The following is a 21,751-nucleotide window of genomic DNA, read 5'->3' as shown; positions in this document are numbered from 1 at the left end:
GGACTGTCTCAGAAACAGCAGGGTTTTGGCCTCAGGCACCCATGTGCTCTAGACACTTCTCAGAGCCCTGAAGATTTAGCCCTGAACAGAACTCAATCCCTCTCTCATGAAACAGTCCAGAGGGAGTTGGGCCCAGGGACCAAGGAAAAAGTAAATATTTGACATGCCAGGTGGTGATAAGTGCCATGGAGAAAAATAAAGCCAGATAAAGAGGAGAGGGAGTGTCGAGAGGATGCTATTTTATAAGGATGAGCATAGATCTGAAGGAGTCATGTGGGTTTCTGGGGGAAGAGGGAAAGTCAAGTGCAAAGGCCCTGGGGCAGGCCAAGCCCTCTTATGTTGGAGAAAGAAACAGAAGCCAGAGTGGCTGGAGCAGAGGGCTGAGGGTGGAGCAGTAGGAGTAGAGGTCAGACAGGTAAGTGGGGATTCAATCCGCCAGAGGCTCCGAGCTGTGGGAGGGCTTTGACTTTCCTGCCCAAGTGGAAGATTTGAAGAGGAGAAACATAATTGGATTTATCCGATGTGTACAATGTACTCTGGCTGCTGTATTGAGAGTAGACTGTTGGGGATGGGGAGAAAGGAGGCTATTGCAGTAACTGTGGTAAGCGATGATGGCAGTTTGGCCTGGGGAGATGGTGGCGCAGGTGGTGAAAGTGGTCAGACTTGAGGTGTATTTCCCAAGGACAACCAGAGGATCATGGGATGTGAGAGAAAGGAGGCAAGCAGGCCTCCAAGATCTGTGCATCTGGCAGGGTGGGGAAGCCCTTGACCTAGACAGGCAAGGAACAGGTGGAACAGGTTTGGAGGGGAGTCGGAGTGTGTTTCTCGTCCCAGGCCACCTCTAGCCACACAGCAGGCCTCTTTTATCAAGCCATAGCCTCCTGTTTGGAGTTTGGAAAGCCTGGGCTTCAAATGGCCGCCGTCAAGCGGCCTCGGGCTTGCACCTGAGGGGGAGAGGTTAGCCAGCTGCAGTCCTGCCCGGCTGGTCGTCCACTCATTCATTTAACGAGTGTGCATTAACCAGCACCGTGTGCCAGGCACTGTGCTGGGCTCCGGGGACACTGCAGTGAATGAAACTGCTCTCATGGGTTTACATTCTACTGAGGGAGAGGGGCATAGATCATAATAATAACAATCACATTAACTACATGGCATGGTAGAAGGTGATAAAGGCCAAAGAAGCACATCGTGCAGACTCAGGATTGACGAGTGTGGTGGTGTGGGCTGCAAGGAGCCAGGGCGCTGGGCCAGCCTCACTGAGCAGATGGGCCTGGGACAGGGGTCTGGGGGGAAGGGTGGGGACAGCTGTACAGTGTCTGCAGGGAAGGCCCACTCGGGGCTCAGTCTCCAGGGAGCAGCGGGGGCCATGGGGCCTCCACACACATCCTGGCCTTCTGTCTTGGGCAAGCAGGGGCCGCAGTCAGGACTAGGCACTGCAGCAGCAGGCTTTGTGGACAGTGCCCGAGCTGGAACTCGGCTGCCTCCTCTTGAGAGGCAGACTGCCCAGGCCAGCGGAGACCCGCCTTCTTAGGTGATCATTTGCTTCTGGCCTGGAGCTGTCTGTCCTCAAGAGCTGAGTGGTTACAGAACCAGCTCCCAGAAGTGGGGGCAAGGTGGGGAGATGTGCTGGCTAGGCCCTGGCCCAGCAGGAACCCCCGGGTGGCGGGGAGAGGGGCAGGTTGAGCTGGAAACCAAAGGGAGTGAGCAGTGGGAAGGCAGAGGCTTGCTGCACTGAGGATCTGAGAGGGCAACAGGACTGCCCTGTACGTGCTCCCGCACCACCCCCTCAGGGCTCCTAGCAGGCCGGTCCAGCGAGCCAGGCTGCCTGCTGGCCCCAGGGCTGCTTCTGCAGAGCCTGCCTCTGTGCTTGCACAGCTGTGAGCCCCAGCAGGCAGGCCTGTTTTGGAAACTACCCCCAGACTTGCAAGGCCTGCACAAGGCACACACTATGGTGTGGGGAGGCCCCACACAGTGCGTCCCTTCTCCTCTCCCTTTCCCCTCCTCTCCCCTTCTGAAGGGATCAGACAGGAGCCCAGGCCCAGGCCTGACTCCCAGCTCTCAGCCCAGCTGCTCCTGTTGGCTGTCTAAGCCCGGGGCCGCTGAGGTGCTGAGCAGGTGTCTGCGGGTGAGTCAAGGGTAGGAAGCCAGGTGTGCCAGGCAGAGCTGGGCTCAAGCAGGGAGCTGGGCTTGGGGGCCCAGGCCTTCGCCCCTTTGTGAACTACCCTCAGTCTGCTCCTTTGTTCAGCACCACCACCCCTCCCCAGGGCTCAGAGGGGCCAGGAGCTCGGAGCCTGCCTGCCTGCCTGCCTGCTTGCCCCATCCACAGGTTAGCTCCTAAGCAGCTGGATGGCCCTTGCTGGGGCTCGGCTGAGGCCGCCCAAGCCAGGCCCAGGAGCTGGCAGGAAGGATTGCTCGCTGCAGACACCTGGCCTTATGCAGGCCACAGTCCGGGGTGGTGGGGTGGGTGGACACTGGCCCATTTGTTCAGAAAGGGTGGACAGTTTAAATGGGGGTGAGGCAGCTAGCAGGTTAAGTGATATATCAACCAAATGCTAGGTGTGGACCTTGTGAGGAGTCCCCATTCCAACAAAACATATTGGAGACAATCATACAGAACTGAACCAGGTGTTAGATCACATAAGGAATTCTTGGTAATTTTGTTGGGCAGGAGAATGGTATTGTGGTTATCTCTGGGGGGTCCTTCTCCTTTCCTGTTAGAAGCTCTCTATGGGTAAAATGATACGATGTTCGGGTTTTCTTTAAAATTCTCTGGAAGGAAAATGGGGGGCTTGGGGGGTGAAACAGGGCACACACCATGACAATGACCTTGGCCATCGTTCCCAGTGACAGGCGTGGGGGGGGGTTTGTCCACAGCCTCTTCCTCCCTGGGGGTTTAAGCCCCACAGGACCAAAGTACCTGGAAGAGGGACACGGGAGAGTGGGCCAGCAGGCACGGGTGGCCGCTCTGGGGCAGAGAAGACCCTCTCCGCTGGTCTTGGTTCTCCTAGGCACGTGGGCTCAGCCTCCAGAACCCGCTCCTCCTAGTTCTCCCCTTTAACGGATGCTGGCCCTGTGCCAGGCCCTGTGTGCCATGTGACCTTCTCTCCTGGGAAGAGGGTGCGTGCTTGTTGCATTTGACAGCAGCACACTCAGCTCCCCAGTGAGAGGTGGATCCCGGTTCTGGAAGCCTGCACTCTTACTCCAGCAGAGGCCTCCAGGCCCAAAGGCCCCAAAGTGCCCCCAGGCATTCGGCTGCCACACCCCATGAATGACATGAATGATGGCCTCCCTTCTCTTCCCCAGCTGTTAGCGCTCAGCTGGTCCCTGGGCCTCATGAGGCCATCATCCCTCGGGCAGTACCTGGGCTCTGACACCTTGCCACCCTGCCAGGAGCAACAGCCAAAAGCCAGTACCGAGCTAGACGCCAAGCTGAGCACCAGGCACCTGCCCGCCTGCACAGGTGCCACCCCTGGGGAGGGCTGCTCACACTTCACCTCTGTGGGCCCTGGGGGACAGAGACCAGTAAGCTGCCTCCCTCCGGTGAGCAGGTGCTCCCCTGCTCTGGGTTTTGCTGCACCCTATACAGTCTGGCATGGCTCTGTTGGTCATGGGTGCGCCATGGGTCTTACAGCACCATTCGGAGAGAATGCAGGAGGGGAAATGCTGGTGAGGGGAGTGGGGTGTAAAGTGAAGTGAGGGGAAAGTCCAGATGGGAGAGGCACCCTGTTCTCCCAGGGCAGGACTGGGACCAACTGCCCAGTCTTGCCTCAACATGGTTGTCACTGAGCCCAAGTCATTGGCCTCCCCCAGTTCTTCCTCACTGACTTTCTGGAAAGCCATACTTCGGTGGGAGTTAGGGCAGCGAGATCCCCAGAGCCAGCAGCTGTCGGGTTTGGGATGGTGAAGCCTGTGTGCCCTAGGGTTACCAGCAAGCAGTGATGGGTATGAGGGCATCAGGCTGGGATTGCAAGCCTGGCTCCTGGGATCGGGGTGCATCTTAGTGAGCCTCCAGCCTTGGGGGCTCCGGATGAGGAATACAGATAGGCATCTTCCTAATTTAGGAAGGTGGTAATTCTAGAAGCTCCCTCCAGGGGCGTGTGCATGATGCAGAAGTCCAGCCTTTGGGCATCATCCTGCAAATCAGATAAATGAATTAATTACTTAATGAACACAAATGGGCCATTAAGAAGATAGGAGAATCCCCGGCGTGTGTTCTCTTCTGGAACACGGGGAAGGTTGTCTCAGCTGTGCTGTTACGAGCCTGCTGGCGCCTATGAGAGTCCTGTGTCCTGTTCTCCTGTGCCAACGATTTCCCGGGAAATGACCTGGTTATGGAGGCTGAGTCTGGCATTCCAGGGTGGTGGTCTGTCTGTGCAGGGCATTGGGCAGGCCTCAGGCCTGGGCTGGGGGAAGGAAGAAAGAGGGAAGAGGAAGGGAAGTGGTGAGAGGGAAAGGAGGGGCTGTGTCTGGTCTGGCCACATGAAGAGTGTCACCTCCAGCACCTTAGAGCCACTCCTGTGGCCTCACCTAATGGGCTGAGGGTGTCCTTTTATTTTGAGGACTGTTCTCACACATGTAAAGGAGGTTGTGAAGCATCCATCTGGTCAGCTGCCATATTGGAAATGACCAGTTTGGCCTGGAAACTTGAAGGGTCTGGCATGTCTCGGCAGTGTGCTCTGGCAATGTGGGGCGTGCTGGTCCTGAGCAGTGCAAGAGGCACGGGAGCTCTCAGCTGCCCGTGGGGCAGCCCGAGCCCACCTGGGGTTGACCCTGGTCTGAGAGGGAGCTGGCCCACAGCAGAGGGAAGGGGAGCAGGCAGGGCTGGTGGGGGCACTGCCCAGAAACGTGAAGTGTGCTGTTGCCCTGGCCAGGTTCTGTTCTGACTGGGAGGGGCCAGGCAGGGCAGGTGACTGGGCCCCCTGTAGCCCAGCCCGCTCCCACCTCTGCCGACTGACTCCTCATTAGGCCACAGCACGTTTCATCTTCAAAGACGATCGGTCTGCTCAGCAGCCAAAGAGCAGAGGCGTGGGCTGCCGTTTTACAGGGAGTGGTGGTCGGGCAGGTGAGCCTTTTACGCCCAGAGCTCAAAGGCTTTGCCTTCCTTCTCCTCGAGGTGCAATGGGGAAACCAAGGCCAGAGTGAGGTTGGCCCCGGGCGATTCAGCCTGGGGGATATGGGGCCAGGCTTTCCCAGCTCTGGGGCCCCCTCCACCAGGCACTTCTCACTCTTGTCTGGGAGATTTCCTGCCGAAAGAGTCTGATCTACGGAAGAGACTGCTCTGTGGGTTGCAGCCCTCCTCCAGCTCTGCACATAAACACTTCTGCCAGGCCTCACTGCTGGACTCCCCACCTCCTCTCTCTGTGCCTGGGGCCTGGGCGTGTCTCCGTCTCCTGCAAGCTTCCAGCCTCCCCCTGAGGCTGGGAGAGCTTCTGTCTGCTGCCCAAGGCATGACTTTCTCTCCTCACTGATCCCGTGGCTTTGCAGGTACCCCTTGTCATGTCCCAGCTAGACCGTGGGCACAGCCAGTGTCTTCTAGCGTCACACCGTGTGTTTGGCACTGGATGAGGGAAAGCATGAATCAGTGAACGCCGCAACCTTAACTCCTCTCCTTCTCTGAACTCTGCCCCGTTCTGGCCATTCTGCTTTCTCTGGAGACGCTCCCTCTGCAGGCCCTCTGACCAGCCTCTGCTTGTCGGCCCCCTTGTCTCTAATGTCCATGTGTCCAGAGGGCCGTGAGGCTTTGTAGCCTGGGCTTCTCCCATGAGGCATTTGGTTTCAGAAGGGCACCTGCTTCTGAGAGAACCAATCACAGCACATTGTATGTAATTATAAGCTAGTGAAGTTCCTGCCTGGGAAAGCTAACCACCAATTGCCACAAAAGAGACAGCCTGCTCCTGGGACAGGGTCGGGGGCAAGAGGGGAGGCCTTAGGCAAGTCCTGCGCTGGCTGTTTGTCCTTGCTGTGTCAGAGCCACCAAGTGTCCTATCAGATCAGGCCGGCTTGTGCCAATATGGGACTGCTGCTTCGTAAGGGACTCATTAGAATACTTCCAGCATTTTCAAGTGCTTTAGGATAAAGAAACGGTTGCCCAGCCCCTTGTTGGTGTGTGGGTCAGATTATTTCGAACAGAAAACAATGAAAACCCAGTAAACTCAGGAAGAGTTTGTTACCTCCCGCTTTCCTGCCTAAAGAGATTCAAGCAGAAAAACCTGCTTCGGGAAGGGAACCTTAACAAATTCTCTTCAGCACATATGAATGGTGGCGTGTGGCAGACCGGGAGCACCCAAGCAAACATCTGCTCCCTCGGTTCCCTTCTGTGTCCCACTGTGTCTCGGTGGCCCGGCAAGAATTTACCAAACATTTACTCTTTCTCATCTACCGATGAATTGCCTGCCTCCCTGTCCTGAGTCCCAGCTGACATATATACCTCAGTTTACCTCACTGTCTTTGTAATATTCATGTTTATGTGAATCCCCCATGTGTAAGTATTAAGATTTGATGGTCTCCTCTTAGTCTGCTGTATGTCTTTTGAATTATTCAACCAGCCAGTGAACTAAAAGGGTAAAAGGAAAGTGTCCCCAGCCACAACAGTGGCCACTGGTGGCCGTGGGCTTGCCTGGTTTGAGAAGGGCTCTCCCAGAGAAGAGAGGTCCGATTGACACATGGGGTCTGGGGGGGGAGGGTGTCTTCATGCAGGAGTACACTCAGAGTTGGCCTCCAGGTGCTCCCCTCTGGCCCCCGATACCAATTCTGCCAGAGACGGGAGGCTCCCCTCTGGCTCCCCTCTGGCCTTCCTGTGACACTGTCCTTTAGGCCTTGTGCAGACAAATGTCTGCACATAACAACTCGATTTGCCACTGTCTCCTCAAAGTGACCAGCCCGGCCTTCCAACCCAGAACCAGAGCTTCCTGGGGCTTTTTGGGTTTTGTTATTGTTGACTCATGCAAACTGTAAGAAATGTCCAGACCTGTAGATGATTTTTCATGAGTTCATTTGAGCCAAACTGACGACAGTCGCCTGGAGACAGACTCTCAACAGATTGAGCAAATGCCCCAGCGGACAGCAGCTTATTTTATACATTAGAATCAAAGGAGGAGACTAAGGAGAGTTACATGGAATCCATGGGTGGTAGGTGAAGGGGGTGGGAGAAAGCAAAATGGGGAAATCTCTGAGATTTGGGTAAAAAGGAAAAAGAAGAGACACATATTTTTCGTTGGTGAGTGCAGGACAGTTAATAGTTAACATTTGCAGAGCAGAGAGATGGTATGCGAGGGGAACAAGATAACCTTGAGGGGCTCTGGTGCCCAAGGTTGTACCCTGAGGGGTCTGGAAAAAGGGATGACTCTGACATTCCAAGGGCATGTTATCTTAGATGCAAACAACCAACAGACAGGCTCACTTAAGGTAAAGACTGACCTTTGTCAAGGAAGCTACGTGCCTAAGACGTGCCTACCTACCATGACCCGCTTTTAGTCAGGAATTTTTATGTTCAGACCATCCTATGTGGTTACTTGGGTCTCTGAGTTTGTAGGGCCCGCCATGCTGGGCTCCCCAACCTTGTCAGATTCAGCATGTGGCCCCTTTTTCTTCCACAGTGTGTGGGGGACAGATTTTGTCCCTTTGTGTCCTGGCAGAGCTCAGAGTCTTGGCCTGCTTACTTTTAGTGAGGTGATTGACACTCTGGCCCTGCTGAACTTCTGTTGTCTGCTGTGCCCCATTCTTCCACACTTCCTGTGTCTGGCAGTCTCTCCCCAGGCTGTGGCTCGAGAGTGCTACAGGGAAGGGATTTCTGGTTCCGTCTTTTCCTGTAGGGATATGGAAGGTACACAAAACCAGAATCTTTATGGTGGGATGGGAGTTTTCTCCAGTTTGGTTAAATTTGGGGACTTTGAGGAAGTTGAAAGAAAACAAAGGTCCACAAAGCGGAAGTCCAGAGCGGGGGTGGGGGGTTGGGGGTAGTGGCTGCACTGAGGCACCATGAGATGGTTCCTGTATCTTGGGCTTGTCCTCCTTGCAGTCTGATGATGTCCTCCTGGGACAGACAGCCTGGGGCCTACTGAGGGCTCTGCACACGTGGGGGTTCCTGTCCCCCAAGGGCCACACCACCAGCCTGGCTGACTGCAGGCAGCTCCACTCAGCTTGCTGACCATGCCCACCGCCTGGGTCCGTTCTGTGTTTGGGGACCGCCTGCCTGGACTGTTGGTGGCAGAAGTGTTTGTGTAATGAGTTGCTGTTGGGGGTGGGCATGCTCTGAGCCTGGGCCGAGCTCTGGGTGGACCCCACTCAGCCGCACACCCCTTGAGTGCCCTCACTCCTGGGGTCTCCACACATCCTCTGCCAAGGGCATGGGCCTACCGCGCCTGTGTCTGTGTGCCCCTGTCCCTATATCTTTGTGGTGTGCCCCTGTAAAAATAGAGCTGACAAACAAGTTTTACCACTTTGTCACTGCTGCTGGATGGTGATGGCAGATGGCCTGTCCCGTGTCAGGTGACCCAGCCAAGAGCACCTGAAGTGACTGGAGTAGGTTTGGGTGGCTAGGGACAGAGCAGGGGGGACACGTGTCCCCTGGCAGCTCTGTGCCTGCCCCTGCACTCTCTCACTGGCTCTAGAGGACATCAGCAAGGGATCAGGTTCTTCCTAGGGCTTGGCTTGAGCACAAGCCTGGGTCCCGTATCACCCAGGACAGTGGGGAGCCTCTCCCTCTCCCTACACTTTGCTTTCTCACTGGCAAGAACCATCCTTTCTTTCCTGCCCCTTACCCTGCACCTCAGGGAGAGCCGTGCCCCTCAGGCTTAGGCCACCCTCCAGGCCAAGACCAGGAGGGTGGGGAGCAAACTAACTGTTTTTGAGGAACGGAAACTAGATATTCACAGGATTCGTGAGTTCCTCCCCTGGCTGGTCAGTGTTGGGTTCTTCTTACTTCCTCCACAGTGAGAAACATCAGACATCTTTTGGAACCAGCCTCAAAGGGTTGACCTCTGGGAAGCTGATGGTGGGGGGACATCGCGTACCGGCCGCACTTCATACCCACCTAAGTGGCTGCTGAGCCCCTTCAGAATGGGTCTTTCTGAGAGTCTGAAGCCACACAGGCCCTGGTGCAGACCAGCTTTGTTTGGGTCCCAGGCAGTCTGGCATTTTTGCAAGTGTGTGAGCAGGGCTTGAAGTGACAGAGTTCAGCTGGGGGTAGGCTGGGCAGGCAGCTTTCCGAGGCCTAGGGGTCCTGAAGAGCCTTCAGGAGGCCGTCCCCAGGGCCTGGGCCTTACCCTACGCGGTGACTCCTCTGTGACCTAACACCGTACCTCAGTCTCTTCGCCCTGCAAGTCCTCCTGGACGACTCTGACCATCTTGCCCCTGTTCTTACTCAAGAAAAGTGCCCATCACGTCATATCTAAATCCTGCCATGCAAGGCATTGTGAGCTGGCCCCCTTTATCCTTGTGCTTCCCTCTTGAGAAGCAAGCCTCACCACCTGATTCCAGGCAGTGGGTGTCCTTCCCAGAAACCACCATTCTCAGACCCATGGCTTTGCTCCTGCTCCTTCCCCCAGCAGTTCCTGTCCTGTCCCTCGTGTCCTGAGTTCCCGTGGACTTGCAGTCTGTCCACTCAACCCGTGGCTTGTCCTCACATTGCTTCACACACCTGAACAGCACCGCCATCGAGGACTAGCCCAGAGTCTGTCTTAACTGCATCCCCCGTAGCCCTGTTGAAACACCCGCCCTGAGCAGGTGTGGCCTGCAGGAGGGACCCTGCCCCTCCCAGGCCTGAGCCAGTGGGTGAAGAAGTAGTGCCTTCTCAGCGTTGCATCTAAGCAGCTTGGGCTCAGCTCCGCTGGGATCCTGTGGGGACCAGGTAGGGTGTGTGAGGTTCTTCACCCTCTGTCCTCTGTCTTCAGTTGTCAGGTGGGCCCCCTGGTGCATTCCCAGGCAGGCTTTCCCTGCTGGTTCTGGAAACTCAGGTCTCACATCCTTCCCCCAACAATCCCACCCAGGGGGAGAGAAAGAGCTTCTGTCCTAGGCTCCTAACCAGAGTCCCAGAGCTGAGTCTCAGTGGCTTGGCATGGGTCATGTGCTCACCTGTAAGCCAATCACATAGCCAAGTGTGCAGGGACCCAACAGCCTGCACTGTGTGTCTCCCCTGGAGTCAGGACTAAAGTCACCCCTGCACAGCAACTTGGCCTGGATCCAGGGGACAGGAGGCAGGGACACTCTGACAAAGGAAGGGGCAGAATCCTGGGCACTCAGAAACCTCAGACACCCATGGCATCCTTCTGGTCTTCAGCCCTGGGCACTGGCCCTGTGCTCCGTTATCCTTGGGAAGGATAAGAGGGGAGGGCCTCCCAGGCTCTGGCTGCACCCACACGCCAGGAGACAACTCAGTGAGTGAGGGAGAGAAGAAAGAGAAGGGAGGAAGCCACTGCAGCCCCTGGAGGATGCCCATGCCACGCAGGTCTCAGTGGCTCCCCCAGCACAGGCACCACGCACTGATGTGCACGTACACACCAGTCGTGGACTCACAGACGTGCATGGAGAACCTTGTCCCTCTTGGGCAGCCGGCAGAGCTGGGTTTCCGGTCTACATTCCCCTGGGGTCAAGGGCTCTAGTCCCAGCTGGAGAAGCAGGAAGAGCCAGCCAACCCCGCCTGTCATCTCCGCCACCCTCCAGGGCCAGCAGGAAGCCAGAAAGGAAGGGTGGGCTGGGTGGGAGTGCTCTAGGAAGGGTTTGCCTACAGCCCCTGCGCTCCTCCCACCAGCAGACAGAGCAGTGGGTCAGCTGTGCAAGATAATGTCCCTGCAGCAGGCCCATAGGGACAGAAGCCCTCAGCCGTCCTGCTTTTGTCCCAACTCCATCTCTCTCCCACCCTGGCTGCTGTGCCATGGCCTCCAGCTCCTCCCCTGTCCTCAGCACCGAGAGCAGGGCCCAGGGGTTGCTCAGGGCCCCGTCTGGAGGTCAAGATGGAGCCAAAGAGAATCCCTCTGTCTCTTCTAAGTTCATGCAGCATCTCGAGTCTCTGAACTGATGTGCCCTGGGCAGCTAAGAGTATAGGTGAGGGTTCCTCTTGTTAGGACTTTGAGGAGGTAGACACATGCTGGGCTGGCCTCCCAGCCTCTGGTAGCCTAGGCAGAAACATGCAGCCTCTTTGCCCAGCTTTAGCACTCTAAGCAACTTTCCAGGCGTGCCATTCACAGCAGCTGGGCCGGAAGTCCTGTTCCTGTCCAGATGCTGCCAGCCTGTCTCCCGTCAGCCTCATCTGGTCTCATCTCTGCTCTGTTTGGGCCTATACCCACTCCCACGTCTGAACAGGCACTTTCATTTACAGAGCTGAGTGTCCGGCCTCACAAGCCCCAGGCTGTCTGGCAGGCCCTGCCTGTGACGTCTGCTCTCTGGCCTCTCTGCCCTCTCTGCCCTGTGCCTTCAGGGACCCTGGGCTAGGAAGAGGTGGTGTGTCACCATTTCTTCTCATTTCCTAGCCATCAATCATATGTCCTCATCATTTCCTTCTTGCGAGGACTTATGGCCTATGACCTGTCCTGGTCAGAGTCACTTCCAAGCTCAGCTTTCCTCTCTGCATGCTGCTGTCGTGGTGGCCCAAGCTGAGGTCAGGGATTTGACCTTGGAGCAGGAGTGGTATGGACAAGGGGAGCATATCATGTGGTTGCTTGGTGGGGGCAGGGAAGAGATAGCAACCTAGCAATGATGGCAGGTGCCACACTCCAGGATGGGTGCAGGAGGAGGTCACTTGAAAAATGCATCCCCTCTCATCTTGTTTTTATGGACATACCAGCCAGAGGACTGTGGCTCCCTCATGGCTGAGACTCTTGGCCTGGGGCCTGCAAGAAGCCTGCCTCTGGATTACTCATTACTAATTATTGTTATTTGCCGGCCTGTGGTGGAGGACCTAGACCATATGCCTTGGGGGCTCAGGCTCTGGTGCTCCCCTCCCTAAGGGGCAGCCTCAGCTCTTCCTTCCTGCCTCTCACAGGCACTTGGGCCCTTGCTGCACCCAGCAGAAGGGGTTTGTTCTCTCTGAAGGGGTTCTCTCTCTCTCTCTCTCTCTCTCTCTCTCTCACACACACACACACACACACACACACACACACACACACACACCACTTGTCCACCTTAAGGGAAACAGCACAAACATCTGCTTCAGGCCTAATCTTTACTAGAGATGGCCATGCTTGTGCAGTCAGGTGACCTCTCCAAGCTCCGCTCCTATATCTGCTGGGAGTGAGGATGACCAGGCCCCCTCTGCAAGCCCCCTGGTTCACAGCACATGAAGTGGGGTTGTCAGTTTCAATTTGATTTACAAAAAGAGAGAGCAAGGGAGAGAGAGAGAGAGAGAGAGAGAGAGAGAGAGAAGAATTCATCAGGACCCAGCTCTAGCCTGGGGTCTAAAATGTCCCAGGGTCAGCCAGCTCAGGATCAGTCTTCCCCTGATTGACTCTAGCATTGACCTTCAATTCAGCACATTTGCTTGTATCTGAATGTCTCAGATGCAACCAAACCCCTGAAAGGACCCACTTGTGACAATGATGCGGCCTGCGGCAGAATTCTTCCCCTGAGGGTCAGTCATCGGCCTGTGCTGGACCTCCAGGCCCTCCAGATGGGCCTGAGTGCAGCCCAGCCAGATTGTGGCTCCATGCAGGTCCCCCAGGGCAGCCACCACCCAGAGCCAGTGAGTGCAGAGAGGCCAAAGCAGAGAAGGCTGTGCTGTGGTCCTGGCATCCCAGGCAGGGAGCCCGACACCAGGAAGCATCCAAGGCCATCTTCCTGAGCACTAGCCAAGGACACCTGCACCGTAAGCCCTGGGTTCCAGCAGCCTGGCGGGAGGGCATGTCCTATGGGTCCATATTGGTCCTCCCCAGCAGGTGTTCCTGGGTCAGCCTTAGTTCTCCCCCACCCCCAGCCCCCACAGCAGCTGCCCCCAAGCCTGGCTGGAGCTGCTCCCACAGGATCCTCCTGCCAGTGACAAGATCTGCCGTCCACACCGGCCTGATTGCCGTTAGGGGAAGGGCTGCGGTTGAAGCCTTGCCTGGTTCGGTGAGTCCAGGTCCCTGTCGTGACCTGAGGTGAGAGACCCATAATGTTCTAGGCAGAGCGAGTGGCTTCCTGCAAGATCCTCTCCCTCCTCTTTTTGCCCTTTTTTAGCATAAATAGTCCTTCCCATTGCAACCTGCTCCCTTGGCATTACTGGAAGGGAATTTTGTAAAGGATGAGGTTCCTGGGAAACGGCCATCCTTTCTCCTTTTTGTCTTGTGACGAAAATCCTACAAAGGGACACTTGGCCGTGGTTTCTGGGGTCAGAACCTGCTGGACCAGAACAAAGAGACACTGACTCCCCCCCTCCCCCCCGCAGGCTGTCTCCCATCTCTCCCCTCATCTTCCTTCCCAGAGAGCAGGAGGGGCCCTTTGAGAAAGGAGGCATCCTGCACAGAACTTCTCAGAAAAGTCCTCTGCCACATTCCGGGGAGAGACCCAGAAAACAAGCTGGAAGCTGCAGGCCTTGCTGGCAGCAGTGGCAGGGGACGGTCCCATCTTGTCGGCATGGGGTTCAGACACGTCCCATTCCGCGCCCTCAGACTGCCTCTCCTCAAGTTGTTGACTGAGGTTTCCTGGGCCCCATTTCCCGTGGGGGCTTCCCAGCCTCCACTCACACCCAGTGCTGGAGGCACTAGGCCACCTGAGCTAGTGGGGGCTGGACAAGCACAGCCCTATCCCCCCCAAGGAGTGCCTCTGTACTGGCCCTATACCCTGGAGCCCCACTGACACCCCTACACGCCTTTAGGGACTTAGAAGGGGCTTTAGGCTTGTGGAAGGGCCACCTTGCACTTCCAGCTGTGCAGGAAATGGGAGCAGGCAGGGGGCTTTGGCACCACAGACACCCTTGCCTCTGCCCAGGCTTCCTTTCATGACTCGTGGAAGGGAAGACAGAGCCCCAAGTCTGTGGTGCCAGCGGGGACAAGCATGGGCTTGCTGAGTTCAGGAACTGGTCACAGTGCGACTGGAGCAGGAAATGCTGCTCTCACACCTGGCTTTTGGCTTTGTGTCCTACCGGAACGGAGGGCTCTCCCTTGCCCCTGCTGGCACTTGGGCAGCCAGCCTCTGGTCCCCTAGCCACCAGCGGGATTGTCAGAGGAAGGCGACTAATGTCTGCTTTTCTGACTGGCACTAAAACAGGGCAGGGGCAGGGGTCTGGGAGGGTGGGGGTTCAGAAAAGGCTATGCATGTACCGGGTACAACTGCCTGTTCTTTTGTCTGGATGAGGTTGGACCCTCCCATACCCTCCTCAACTCAAGGGGAGGATGTGGTCTGGGCACATCCTATGCACACAATGATGCTTTTTTCCCCCAAAGCACCACTACAGACTGTCTGTCGTGATTCTGACCACAGGTCTTACCAGCACCCTGATGCTTGAGTCCGTTTGCCTGGGAGCACTGGCCCAAAGAAATACATGAGCAGGGATTTGCAGTATAGAAAGAAAAATGGTTTAATATTGAGTTGGCCAATATGGAGGCAAGGAGCTAATCTTGAAGACCCAACTCCCTGATGGCCTATAGGTTACAGATTTTATGGGGCAAAGTAACAGGACACTGTGGTTTAGGGGTTCGGGGTCATGCTGGGAGCTGACTAGTTGGAGGTGAGGTGAGGGCAATGAGTCATTTCTTCAGGTCTTGAGGACAGTCTGAGGTCTGCTCTGGTGTTCTTCTGTCCGTCTCATGGGAAAGCAGCCAGCGGGGTCATTCCACCTTCGGGCTCAGGAGCTGCTACATAACTGAGGTAAGATGTTTTCTGCAGCCGGCCAGAGGTCAGGACTGTGTGACCCTTAGTCAGAGCCGGGCCACTGTCCTCTGTGACCGCAGGGCTTGCTGATTGTCCGGAAAGACTGGGTCTCTGAGGGGTGTATAGAGAGAGGGATGAGGTTTATAGAGCTAGGCTTTAAAGCCAGATTTAATCAACGTCAGAAGGACCCTCAGTTTTAGAACCTTATCCCCGTAAGTGGGTCAAAGTCTTCCTTAAAGGGCCCCCCTCAGTGAGGCCCCACTCCAGAGACCCCTTGGCACACAAGGGAAAAAAGTGCCCAACCCTCTTACAGGTAGTGGGCAGGGGTTTTTTTTTCCCCTCTTTGGAAAATCGGTTTATAAAATGTAGTTAACAGGGCTTTTCTTCAGAACTACCATTTCCTCCTTGCTATTACCCCCCCCCCCCAAAAAAAAAAAAAAAGAAAACCCAACAGATCAGAATAGTTTTCCTGGGATTTTCCCTCCAGATTCAATTATGGGAATCAGCATAAGAACGAAGTTGTGAAACCGCATGCAAGTGGAGGCTTTTTTCTCTCAATAAACCCTACTCTGATTCTCAGATTTCCCCCCTGGGCATTCCTCAGAACCTAGGTCCACCCTACTGCCCTTCCTGGGAACTTCATTCTGTGGGAAAGGAGGGGGCTGGGTGTCAGGCCCCAGGGACTAACCCCAGGCTGGCGGGAGGTCCCGTTTAGCCCCTGGCTTTGTGCACAGCACGGGGTTGGGGGGGGAGGGCCTGAAATGCAGGCACCCACCTGAGCCTGCGAGGCCCTCAGAACCACAGTCCCCACCTCGGTGCATGCGGGGATTATTTACAAGCGAAAGGGCTGAGAGCTGCTCCTCTCTCTCCCTCTCTGCCCTCCATGCTGCCAGGCTTTCACGCCCACCCCCTGCAGACAGGCCCCTTTTGCAGCCACCCAGGGACCATCGCCCTGGGATGCTCTCTTTGGCGTCTCCTGCCACCTCTCCCCATTAGCTCGCTCAATGCCCTCTCAGAGCGGCCTTTGTTCCCAGGGCTCTGCTGCTTTTCCAGGTCATGTCCCTCCCCCTTGCCCTGCACCCACCCCAAACCCAGGCAATCCTAAGTCAATCTTAATGGCATCGTCCTATTTAAAATTAATTTTTAAAAGCTTTCATTGTACTCTGATTATATGGGTAAAGTATATGCATTGTAGACAAATAATCTTTTTTTCTTTTTTTAAAGATTTTATTGGGGAAGGGGAACAGGACTTTATTGGGGAACAGTGTGTACTTCCAGGACTTTTTTCCCTTGCGGGAGTCGAACCGGCAACCTTGTGGTTCAGAGGACGCGCTCCAACCAACTGAGCCATCTGGGAACTCAGCGGCAACCTTGTGGTTGAGAGGACGCATTCCAACCAACTGAGCCATCCAGGAGCTCAGCGGCAGCTCAGCTCAAGGTGCCGTGTTCAATCTTAGTTGCAGGGGGCAGAGCCCACCATCCCTTGTGGGACTCGAGGAATTGAACTGGCAACCTTGTGGTTGAGAGCCTACCGGCCCATGTGGGAATCAAACCGGCAGCCTTCGGAGTTAGGAGCATGGAGCTCTAACCGCCTGAGCCACCGGGCCGGCCCCGAATAATCTTAAAAAGCCAAATAAATGAAGGATGTCCTATAATCCTTTCCCATAAAGCTGCGTTGTCTCTCTGGTGAAGTCCATCTCTACTGATTCTGTCCCCAGCTTCCCCCAGGCACTCCCAGTCTGTCCCCCACAACCCAGCCCCCCTCCTCACAGCAGCCCCCACTGCCCACTGTCCAGATCCCTGCTGCCAGCCCTGTCCTCAGGGCCCCCCACCCCCCTCTTCACTGTCCAGCCACCTGGCAGTCAGACCTCCCCGCGTGTCCTGCCTGTTTCCCCACATCAGCTCCGGCCCTGCCTCATCCCCACAGGGCTAAGCTCACCTCAAACCCTACTGTTCTTAGAAGCCTGGTTTAGTTTCATCACTTCCTCATTGAAACTTCTGAGCAGCATACTACCCACCCCACCCCAAAAACTTAGAAGAACCCTGTCTCCTTTTGCTCCCTGGGGATTTGTTGACCAAGTGACTGCCTTCCTGAAGTGTCTTTCTCCGTCTGACATCTGAGTGTTTGCGGCTGCATCTTAGTCAGGGTGCAGTGTCTGGTGTACAGGCCTGAGCTTGCTTTGGGGTGGGGGGTGGGGACGATGAGCCATTTGCCAGGACTGAAGAGGCTGGAAGGGGTTCCAAGTACTGTGGCCCTCCCTCCTGAGGGCATGGCCAAGCTGGGGACAGGGAGTCCCTGGGGAGCAGGGGATTGCTAGCCAGTCAGCCCCCCTGGCGAGCCAGCCCATCCGCTGGGGGGCTCAGGGCACCGCAGCTGCATGACTCTGCACGTGGACCTGGCTCACAGAAGCTGCGTGCGCCCAACCCAGAGCAGCACTGCTTGGAGTCACACCCCGTGGAAGCACACAGTGGCGGCTTTCCCCACTGTGTCTGCTCTGTGCCTGTGGTGGCAGGTGGGCCGTGCCACCCAACTTGGCCAGCCTGTGGGGTCAGGCCACCTGGGGCCTCAGCTGCTGTGCTGGAGAACAGGCTGGGTCCTGAGTAGGGTAGGTACTGCTGGGAGAGGGGGCAGGTGACCTCAGCCCTCAGGACTTTGCACTGTGGTGTTTGAGTTCAAGAAGACAGTATTTCACAGTGCCAAGTCTGGTGCCCTCGTAATGGTTCTGGCTTCTGCCCTAAGGAGGTTCCTGGGGCCCCACCTGGTGCCCTAAGGGGGAGGGTGATAAGGGCAGGAGAAGTGGGGGGCCGGTAGCCTGGGGCTGGTTCTGAGCTCAGGCCCACTCTTACCAAGCTGGAGCTTGCCTCTCCCCTCCCAGTTCAGCCTTAGGGTCCGTTCATTATCTGACAGACACACGACACACAGGTCGTTTCCTGCCACCCTCCCTATCTCAGACGTAAGTAGTCCAAAGGGGCCAAGGTGACAGACACCTGAGGGGATAAGGGGCATGTCCACAGAAGACTCCAGGGTACCAGGAGCAGGCTGTCTTCACATCAGGGCCTCACCTGCCTTTGGGGCACTCCCTGTATCTCGTTTTCTCCACACAACAGATGAATGTCCCATAAACGAATGGGCACTGACAGTCCAAGTGCATCTGGGATCAGAATCTGCCTTGTGCCCCTCAGTGTCCAGTGGGCAAGAGTGAGCCTATGAGTTGGTGGGTAAGGCATGCAAATGATCAACAAAACCATCCCCCCTCTTCACTTGCCTCCAGTTTCAACATGGTTTGACCGTCCAGAAGGGGCTGCACATCAGTCTGCAGCTGTCCCACCGAGGGGCGGGCTGGGCACCCCTGGGCCACATCCCCCCATACAGGAGAGTGGCACCCAGTCACAGAGCCCGCAGGCGTGGGTGGGTACCTCGGAGCAGAGCAGAGGTCGGAGTGGACAGGCCCTCTCCCTGAGGGCTTTCTCTGCTGGAGCCCCAGGACAGGGCTGGGGGCTGTGTGGGGTTCTGGATGGTGGGTGTCTTTTTTTCTGAAGGAAGAAAGGAAGGTCATTCACCAGAGGGAGAGCTCTGAGTGAGTGGGGCCCAGAGCCCTCCTGGAAGAGCCTCCCCAGAACCTGTGACTGGAAGGCCAGCCCTCACTCCGCAGTGCCTGGGAATGAGGAGTCGGGGTCTCCTGTCTCCTGTGCTCGCTCTCCAGATCTGCTACCTGTGCCACAGCTCCTGGACCCTGGCCGGGATAGTCACTTGCCAGGACATTACTCCAGACAAGTGGGTGAGTCTCACAAGAGGCTGGGCTGTGGTTGGCTGGGGTGGAGCCCAGCCCACTGTCAGGAAGTGCGAGCCCTGGGGAGCAGGCCTCCATCTCCCCCCAGCGTTCCATGGGCCTTCCCAAGGGGTCCTGATTTGTGCCCCCGGCCCTTGCCCTGTCCCTCTCCTCTCTTTCCTGCCCAACTTCTGAGCAGCCACTCACATACCACCCTTTCCTTCTCTGACTTTGAACCCCTCCTCTCTCACTGTGGATGAGCCCGGCCCCCCACCCCCAGCTACCTCTGCAGGGGGAACTGCAGCTGCTGTATGCAGTTGGACTTCCATATCAGCACCCATGTCCAGAGAGTCCCCAGGCCATGCACCAGACCAAACTCAAGGACATGGCTGCCCAGACCTACATCTGCTGGCTGGAGCTGCTGGTCCACTGGCAGCTCCAGTGGTGCCTTCTCCAGCCCCCAGAGCTGGGAGGGGAGGGAAGTGGTCAGGCGCTGACCAGAGCTAGAGCATGTCCACCCCCACTGCAGCTGCCGAGCTGCTGGATGAGAGATGAGTGGAGAGGGTGCTGTGGGGGGAGGGGAGACGCCTGGAGGCCCTTCATCATTCTTATCAAGAGTAAGATGCCCAGTGTGGGGCACGCCGAGGGGGTGGAGAAGCTGCGCCTACACCCTAGGCAGGGGAGCACCAGGACCAGGAAGGCCAGTTTGTCATGAGCAGAGCCAGGAAGGGGCACCAGAGGCACCAACTGTCCACCCTCTGCCCACGTGGCATGAAGACCTGAGGCTGGTTCCTACTCTACTAGGAGGAGTGCTCCCAGGCTGCCTTGGTCCCTTCGATCTCTGTAGCAACAACTCCATACCCTCATTTTCTCTACTCTTTAGGTGATATTCATCGCTAACATTTATTGAATGACGTCCTTTTCTACTACGTGAACCCACATAGCCCCCATGAAGCAGATATTGTTATGACCCCATTTTACAGATGAGCAAGCCAGCCAGAGTCACTGAGAGGTTAAATAGCTTTCCCCATCACACAGGCAGGCAGCTTGTAAATGTCAGAACCAGGGCGCAGGGCCAGCCTGCAGACTTAAGAGAGTCCAGCCCTGCCTGGCAGCCTCCCTCTGGCCTCCGTCCCTCTGACAAGCAGCATCAGCTGGCTTAGGGGCCCTTCCCTCCTGGGCCCAAGCCCTTGATGGAGATGAGCACCCAACCACCTTCCAATGCTGCTAGGCTCTCAACTTGTCTTTCCTCTGGCTTCTCTCTGCTTGTCCTTCCCCCGTAACCTCTGACTTGGGGCTGAAACATCGCCACAGGCTGTGGCTTGGGTCTCAGATTTCGCAAGTCTCTGAGAAAGCTGGAAAGCAAACCTCACCTCAGTCCCCAAGAAACTAGATCACACTAGTCTTTTGGTGGGAAACTGTGTTTGTCATGAAAAGAAAGAAAAGTGATTCATGGCCTGGCCAAGCCAGGGGGCAGGACGCCCCCTTCCTTTCACACAGCCCGGGGCCTGAGCAGAATGGAGGGGATCCAGAAGAGATGTGCCCAAGTGACCTTCTGTTCTGCCACCTCTGCGCCTGGCATGGAGGAGGCCTGTCGTGGATGTTGAACGGATGCTGGAGAGTCAGGGTCCAGGCTCCCACACCCTGTGTTTCTCCTCGCCACAAGCCCAGTACTTCAGCCCCTGGAAAGGCATCTATGGAGCAGAGCAAGGTGGCCCAGAGCCCTTGGCTCTGGCAGGCAGCAATCAGGGCCCAGGGAGCCGGAGGAGGCCAAGAACAGAGGCCAGAAGAGGACCAGTCTGACGAAGCAAGAGCCTGCCCCTCCCCCCCACAGCCCACGACCCCCACAAGCACGGGGACCCTGCCTCTTCCTGTCTGCCCCACCAGCTCTCCTTCCCCACCCAGCATCTCCTCGTCACCCAAAGCCCCGGGGCCTCAGTCCTCCCACCCGCCTTCCTCTCTCTGTCACTAATGTGAGGTTTCTTTGTGCACACTAAAGTCCAGTTTCACCGCAGTGGTTCAGATGATTTCCTTCCATCCCTCTCCTGAGGGCTCTGCCCAGCCTCCAGTTTGCTGAATGCTCACCTCTGACAGTCATGTGACTGGGACTCAGGCCCTGTCCCCCTGTAGCAGAGGGCCATTTGTAAATCTGGAGGGAGGAGCAGTTGTTCCTGTGCCCGGGAGCCGTCAGAAACCCAGGGAGCTGGGATGGGGAACATGTGTTTGGACCCAGTCCGGGACCACTCCCCACTCCCGCCCCCGCTGGGGAGGATCCCCACAAGGAGATGGTGGATCAAGGCTGTAATTACACTTAATTCAGTTTATTGTTGAGCTCTGACATCAATTCCCCAGACTTAGGAGTGGAGGGGCCGGACCAAAGACAGTTCCCGATACTGCTTTGCTTCCTTCAGCCTTACCCCAGGTCAGTTTTGTGGGCCCTGATCCCTAAGGGGTGCTGAGTGTCTTTGAACTACCCCCCTTGAGAAGCCAGTGAGCCCTCTGTCTCCCCAGATCCCTGGGTGTCCACTTTCTCCTCTGTCTATTCCTCCAACTCTGAGAATCCATTTCTAGTCTCTGGCCCCTACTGACTCTCTCTGGGTTGGGTCAAGGTTCTGCAGGGACCATGGAGTAGACAAGAAGTAGCAAAGGGTGAGCCCTGCCCAAGTGGCCTGTGCACGCTCCTCAGCACCCCGAGTGTCTGCTGACAGAGCAGACAACGCGGGTGCTTACGACTCTCTCTGCTGATGTGTCCCTCTCCTTTGTGCTTTGATGCCACAGAAGTCAGGGGCAGGGGGCTGACTAGGAGAGAGACCCCCTCAAGTAAAGGGCTGTCAGGCCATGTCCTTCAGTCTGCAGATCCACAGTGCAGCCCATCCCTTCCTGGGCCTGTTTAACACACAGCTGCCTCCCTCGCTGAGTCCCCAGAGTACTGGGAGCCAGGGGGCATCTATAATTCAGAGGGATGGGTACCATGCAGGACACCTCCCTGCCTCACAGCCTTTGCCAAGGGAGAGGTGGAAGAAACTGCCAGGGTGACTTGGATGCCCAGGTGATTGGACAGAGTGTTCTGGTTTCTGTCCCTGAACACACCCCAGGCACCCTTAGTGGGGGCGGGGCACCGCTGAGGCCTACAACCCAGCGATAAAAGAGAGAAAAGACGACAGAGTGGAGGCTCTGGTAAGCCAGCCTCCTGCACCCTCCCT

At 56.5% G+C, this 21,751-nt stretch overlaps 1 protein-coding gene across 1 annotated transcript; it reads left to right on the top strand.

The window, feature by feature from the left end:
- Positions 1-3,333: 3,333 nt before the first annotated feature.
- On the top strand, positions 3,334-20,453 carry FAM178B (family with sequence similarity 178 member B). The gene is given in 8 exon segments (XM_074333924.1): positions 3,334-3,522; positions 12,593-12,673; positions 18,051-18,187; positions 18,386-18,557; positions 18,841-18,854; positions 18,856-18,890; positions 18,893-18,980; positions 20,204-20,453. Coding segments are annotated over 8 exon segments (864 nt in total). The 3' UTR covers positions 20,352-20,453.
- The last annotated feature ends 1,298 nt before the right edge of the window (positions 20,454-21,751 follow it).

The sequence above is a fragment of the Rhinolophus sinicus genome, linkage group LG05 (genome assembly GCF_036562045.2).
Source record: "Rhinolophus sinicus isolate RSC01 linkage group LG05, ASM3656204v1, whole genome shotgun sequence".
Classification (NCBI taxonomy): domain Eukaryota; kingdom Metazoa; phylum Chordata; class Mammalia; order Chiroptera; family Rhinolophidae; genus Rhinolophus; species Rhinolophus sinicus.
Note: the sequence above shows the minus strand (reverse complement) of the source record. Positions and strands in the feature narration are given on the sequence as shown.